General features: G+C 35.4%; 1 protein-coding gene across 1 annotated transcript; it reads right to left on the bottom strand.

The window, feature by feature from the left end:
* Positions 1–367: 367 nt before the first annotated feature.
* LOC144545779 (glutamate receptor 2.7-like) lies at positions 368–5,560 on the bottom strand. The gene is made up of 5 exons (XM_078294343.1): positions 5,311–5,560; positions 2,523–3,841; positions 1,876–2,176; positions 1,385–1,788; positions 368–1,075 (listed from the first exon to the last, which is right to left on the bottom strand). Exons 1-5 carry the CDS (start codon positions 5,558–5,560, stop codon positions 659–661), a joined length of 2,691 nt encoding a protein of 896 aa, XP_078150469.1. The 3' UTR covers positions 368–658.
* Between the last annotated feature and the right edge of the window lie 1,181 nt (positions 5,561–6,741).

Consider the following 6,741-nt stretch of genomic DNA (forward strand, 5'->3'; position numbering starts at 1 on the left):
GTGTCGTCGCCCATAGGCCGGATCCCTTAAAGTAACTCAATCTTTGAGTTTTAGATCAGGACCGTCTGATTTGAATCCATCGCGCAAAATTGCTTTGTGATTCGAATTCATCTCTTGGGATGTGTCCATTCCACTTCTGATAAATTATCACGGATTTAAATCATATGGTCCCGATATAAAACCCAAAGATTGAGTTACTACACTGAATTTGAATTCTAGGCCATAGGCCTTGCATGATTATATGAGGTTGTTTTTTTCGTTTGTTGATTAAAGCGGCGGAGTCTTTCAGAAGATTAACGGGCCTGATAGTCCATAGGCTTTTCATGTATGGGCAGATTATACATAGTTAGTACAAGCTCAATAGTAAATTTTGTGACTTCTTTGATTTTCCGAGTTTAAAGAGAATAAAAGTTAAATCACTGTATATAATTTTTATAGGCTGGCTAATGAGAATTATACATATGAAAATTCAGATCACATTTTTATTACATTAGAACATATCAGCTAATTAGCTACCAGATTACTTCTGCTATTGTCATTTCCTATCAACTATATATATCACCAATTACAAAAGAAAATTTCTGAAGCTTCTGATAATTAACATAGCTGTATATGATCTGTTAACAATCCATTAAATAAAGTACATTGAAAATTCAGATCATGATATCATGTTGGCATTTGCTATTGAAGTGTTAATGTCACTTTCAGGCGCAGGTGATATGGCAACAGCATCATCGACTTGGTCTTCCTCTTGGTGCATAGTAGCTAAGGCTTCAGTATTCTCATCTGTGCTTGTTTTAGGACTCATTACGTTAGTATTCTTTTGTCGATTTTTACAGAATGACATGATTGCATATATTAGTAGACAGGTTGTGGAAACAACTCCTGTGATGAGAAAAAGGCCCCAGAAGCTGAGAAAGTTCAAGCTGTTTGACTCCTCGGTGATGCTGCCACTGCTCGGGCAGTTTGAGTCTCCTATCCATTTCTTCTCAAGTTGGATTATTTCATCCCCATCCGTTATGTTGAGGATTGCTCTTGAGATGTCGGCAACTAGTGGAGAACCCTTGGGGAACGCCTGTCCATCCAATGAAGATTGGGAATGTAAATATGGTATCCATAATTTGAGAATTAACAAACAAATTGAATATGAAAAGAATGTTCCTTGCTAAGTTATTCTCTAGTGGTACTTAAAAATAATGGTGTTGAAGAATACTTACTCTTGATTTTATATGCTGAGCACACTGCCATGCTTATTAAATATCAAGAATTATTTCTTTACTTGAATACAGGTCGTGGTTATTTTTTTATAGCTTTTCGCTTGTGTAATCATGTTCTTGCAATTAGTTTCGAGTATATGAATATACATAAGAAACGATAAACTTACAAACCCAAACCCTGCTGTCTTGTAAATGGGCCCAACCATAGTATATGACTTGCAATTTTTGGCAAGGAACAACTTGATGTAGGGTATTTCATGGACGATTGCAGTGACTCCTCCATTTGCACTTCCTTTGTCAAGTGCCTCAGCATATTCCTCATGGTAGTAACCTTTTATTTTTGTTCTCTCAAAACCGAGCTGCTCAAGCAAGCCCTCAACAAAAGAACCTATATTATATCCAATGTAATCACCATTCTTTTTAAGATCATATATGTCGGTTACTGTTGGTTGAAGCTGTTTTACCGTTAACATCGATGAGAGACTAGCTGTATAGCTTGAGGTCAATATAAGCAGAACAAAGATAGACACAATAGCCACTATTTTTGATAGGATGCTCTCTAGCTTCTCTTCTACATTTATTTGAAAAATTTGTTAGCTTGTGACTACAAAAAACCACTCTAGGTATTGTGAGACAATTTTCTGATAAAAGAACTTACGAGATGCGAACAAGGATAATTGCAATATAGTTCCAACATGCTCTGATATCGAATTCTTGAGGGGCTCCCTGATTTTTGGCTCCAATATCAATATGGTGATGCCAGCATAGATGAGAAACGCAAAGCTCCCCAGCCATAGATCAAAGGATAATGGTTGTAAGAAAACAAATGGATTTTTATTTTCAGCTTGCTTGAGTCGCACAATCATGGCTATTCCTGACTCGGTGTATGGCGTTGAGAAGTCAGCATAGCTTGTACGGTTGTACCTTATTGTAGTGTCCCCAATAACTATGTCATATTTCTGAAAGACAGCCATTTTTTTTAATCATTTATCAAAAGAAGTGTTATTGCAAGTATATGACTGAGTAAAAAATGGTTGATAGGACAGATGTATATTAAATTATTTACATTATTGCTTGATTAAAAAATGGTTGGCTTATTGTAATTATCAGTAGGTACTAAAAAATAGTGACTCAAATAATATGCATGATAGGAGAGTAAAATTAACTACAGAGATACAAAGTAAATCACTTATAAAGAACCTCAACCATATTTAACTAAATTAATTGAAGTTGTTGTTACTTGTTAGGTTACTAATCATATTATTTTTGACAAAAAAATTAACTATATGATAACGAGATACATACCCCAAGAAAAACTTGATAAATAAATTCGTTGTAGGTGAGTGAGCTTCTCTCTGACGTCCCTCCGAAATGTTCATACTCGAATGGGACTGCGTAAGGCAATCGCTTTACAGCTGCTTCAAACACCTCAACTGAGTATCCACTTGCTCTTGTTGCATTTGTCTCAGGGTCTATCTCGAACTTCATGAACTCAGGATTTGGACTCATTGTTACTCCAACACGTAATTTTGTCCCACTAACTGGGATTTCCCAACCCCTGGGCACAACAATTGTTTCCCCTGGCCAAATGACAGGATTTAGATCTCCTAATGATGTTGAATAATAACTCTTGTTGTTGCTTTCATCTACTTTCCTCGACAGCCCTTGTTCTTCAGTCCAATATCCGACTTCTCTTATCCCTCTTCCAACAATGTTAACTATTTCAAATGAAGAGTACTGCAACTGTCCATTTGTTAATTCAAAGTTGCCACTCAATCCTCGAAACTTGACATTGGTGATTGCCTCAAGAAGTAGTGGTCCATTGGGAAAGACAGGCAGCATCTGAGGATCTGTAGAGTTATCAAGTTTGGTGTTTTGTACCTGTACTTCTTCTACGGCCATTGCTAGTGCATAGATGGTATCATAAGCCCATAATGCATAGATGCTAGGTTCATTAGACATTTCTTGGGGATTGTCTTCATGGAATCTCGTTTTCCACCTGGTGGTGATGTTTTTCAACTCCTCAGTCTTGGGTACATATAGCCGTACACCTAGAGCCCCCTTCATTGCACTGGTGACACTTTCATTTAAGGAGTAAACCATGTTTGTCACTCCATCTGTCATAATCCATACATACCCTTCACCCATCATCCCTACTTCTTTAGCCTTCAAAAATAGGTTAGATCCAAATGAAGATGACATGTGTACAATAAAAACCCTTGTTTGCATGGTCTGTAATTTGTAGAGTTCTTGCTTGATTTGGTCATCAGTTGAAAATTTCGATATTAAGCTACGGTATGGGATTCGTACATTGATCTCTTCTAGGGCATCAGCAAGGAAGGGGAGAATACCCCGTCCAAAATCAGTATCTTCATAGATTAGAACAACCTCTCGCCATCCATGGGCTTCAATGAGAGAGGTAATGGTTTTTACCTGAGCTGCATCATTTATGCATGTCCTTATAAAGTAGGGAAAATTAATGGAGGAAAGAGTAGGGCTGGTAGCCGAGAATGAAATTATTGGCACATGACTTGTATTGCCAATTTCGGAGACAGTAACAGCTTGTGAGGACTTCTGTGGTCCAATGATGACTTCGGTCTTATTTTTTTGTAGCAAGTCTAGTGCTGCAAGAAGATTGAAGCATTTTAGATCCTAATTATATAGGGAGTTTAAAATAAAATAAAAGAGATTTATTGCAGGTTTGTGAATAATGAAAAAGTTGACTTTTATTTTTTATTTTTTTATGGTAGTGAATTCGCTCTTTCTCCGACAGGGGATTCAAATTGTGACTCCCAAATTCTAGCTACCTCCTACCTCCCCCGCTCCCCTCTCCCACCCCCTCCGCTCCTCCCATCCCTTTTAGGCTTCATTGCCGACACAAGGATACTTTCTCCTTTCTCTCGTCTCTACTACCATCTTGATCGAAGTGCGGCGGTAAGCAAATCCGGTTGTCGGAGTATGACATGCAGCTATCGAACGAAGGCAGACCAGTCGTGTAAATAAATGGGGAATGAGTAATATAATAGAGTTATTAAGAGTAACAAAAATTTGATCTAATATTTAATCCTCATAGTCACACTTTTTACTTGATGATTCAAAATTTAAAAGTGAATATACTGGACTTTATATTAAAATTTCCAGTGTTGGATGTGATTGTTTGGTTTGAAAATGATACAGACAATATCTTTCTAAAATTTAGGAAACACATGTGATAAATCATAAAATTGAATTCTGACAATCAGTAAATTGTTGAAGAAAATAAAAACATGGTATCAATGATTATTAGTGATCTACCTCCTTGTCGCCATGCTGAGTTGTGCCGTTTCTGGGAGGACTTTTCCTTTTGATAACTAGGATATAATTGTTTTTTTTTTTTCTGCAAATTGTTTACATATAATCTTTATATTTCTAAGCTTTCTTTGCGATATGGATTTCGAAGATGTGCTTGTACGTTTACAGGTTGAATTTTGTATAATTGAGTTGGCTAATGATGCAACTGTGTGTTTAGAATGCAATATTTATAATATCTACAACAATGTAGATACTTTTTGCGAGAGAAAAAGCAAATTTATGACGGTATTCCCTCGCGAAAAGTACCGTCGCAAAAAGAAAAAGCTGAAGAATGAGAGTAGTCCGTCGCAAAAAGTCACTTTTTTATTCTCGCGAAAGGTGTCTCATTCTTGTTGTATAATTAATATTTGTTCCATTATGCTAATAGGTACTCTGTTAGTAGTTTCTGTCACAAGATATGCTAATAGGTACAAAGAATAAAATGGGACTGGGCCACGCAGAAGCATGTCAAGGAATTGGCCCAAACTTAATTGCAGAAGCACGTACATGCAATACACACAAGAGTGCGAAGACAACACACAGCACAACACGACACACACACACACAAACAAAATAAAAGAAAAGAGATCTACTGTAGGTTTGTTAATTAATATACAAATCCGAAAGACCATAATTATAATTTCGTGTTGGCAATTATTTGATGACTATTATTTCAACAATGAATTCTTAACATCAAAATAAAAGTCAACTACTTCGCAGAATTAAGAAAAAATTCAAACATTTTTATAATTTGATCAGTCACCTGCTAATGTAGCCTGAACATTGTCCTGGTTGGAATCTCTGGTATAGAGCATAAGTCTGGTACTATAATTCCAATGTACCGTGTAGAAATCTTCCACAGCCATCGCCATGCTTGTTCGAGCCATCTTGCCCACAAGGGTGTCTAAATCGAGTATAACTCCAACTGGGATGTTTCTGTTTGAATTTTGAGCTGTAACAACTGAAATGATGATAGCAAAGAGGAGAAACATAAGTGTATTTGGTGTCTCCATTCTTATGCAAAGTACAGTACTCTTCTTCCTGTGTATGCTGTCTCTTTTATAGGTTGCACGTATAAAACTTTGATATCAGCTTTACTTTGACAAAGTCAAGCAAAAGATAAATATTAGCTTGAGCTTGACTTAATGTGCCTAGTAAGGAACATGACCTTAGCATCTAATAAAAATATTTGGACAAATTTGTTAAATTAAAAAGTCTATGATGGACCACACTAATTAAGCAACAAATAAAGGGGGAATTTCATGGGTAAGTGCATGGAAAAACCCTCATATCAGTGCGATCAGTGCACACTGATGACTAAACTAATTAATTAGGGTGGTAATTGCAGGTTATTTGACTTGGATTATAGTTTATATTCTCCTCTCTCACTTTATTGTAGAACTTGGCAATATTAATAATATTAATAATAATACTAATAAATATTCATAATACCAATGTAAGTAATACAATATATATAATAGAGGAGGCATCCACTTACACTCTTTATTGATGACACCGAATTACATTCTACATTTTCAAAATTTTCAAAGTCCAAACAGTTGATGTAAACTCTTCAACATGATGTAAAATGTGCATGCAAATCAGATTTTACACTTTTCTAATTTTTTTTACTATTTATGAAGTATTTTACAAAATCGTTATATTTAGACCATTAAATTTTTGTACCCATCTTAATAAATAGTAATTTTTTTAAGAAAATGAAAAATTAGATCTGTAAGCACATTTTAATATATTCATTATGTTGAACGGTTTGGATTGACTGTTTAGAATTTGTGGGTCTTGAACTCTTTTTACAACATATATCGAAATTATTTATTAATATATCATCAAAATTGTCAAAATATCCATTATCAGTGAATTCTGAACCATATATTTAACAGTGATAATTGATAACGCCAATTTATATAGCAAAAATCACCAATTTTAAGTATGAAAAATAACAAAAAGCGTATGCAAATTAGTAATTTTTCTGAATTATTCACTGCAAACATGTTCTTATGCTATTTTGGCAGGTTTTGGAGAAAGTGGTGTATTTAGGCCGAAAACGGAGCAAAAATGTCATATTTAGGCCAATTCTGAAGAGAGTGTCAAACACATGGAACAAGCAACACCTCACACGAAGTGCACAATATTCAACATGTTGAAAACACATAAAAATCAGCTAAGTCAGGTG

This window comes from Carex rostrata, chromosome 28 (genome assembly GCF_964058835.1).
Source record: "Carex rostrata chromosome 28, lpCarRost1.2, whole genome shotgun sequence".
Taxonomy (NCBI): Eukaryota; Viridiplantae; Streptophyta; class Magnoliopsida; order Poales; family Cyperaceae; genus Carex; species Carex rostrata.

Coding starts and splice junctions, on each gene's coding strand:
- LOC144545779 (XM_078294343.1), bottom strand. CDS start 5,560: ATGGAGACACCAAATACACTTATGTTTCTCCTCTTTGCTATCATCATT. Junction 3,842..5,310: donor TGTTCAGGCTACATTAGCAG/GTGACTGATCAA, acceptor ATCTTCTTGCAG/CACTAGACTTGCTACAAAAA. Junction 1,076..1,384: donor AGACAGCAGGGTTTGGGTTT/GTAAGTTTATCG, acceptor TTGGATGGACAG/GCGTTCCCCAAGGGTTCTCC.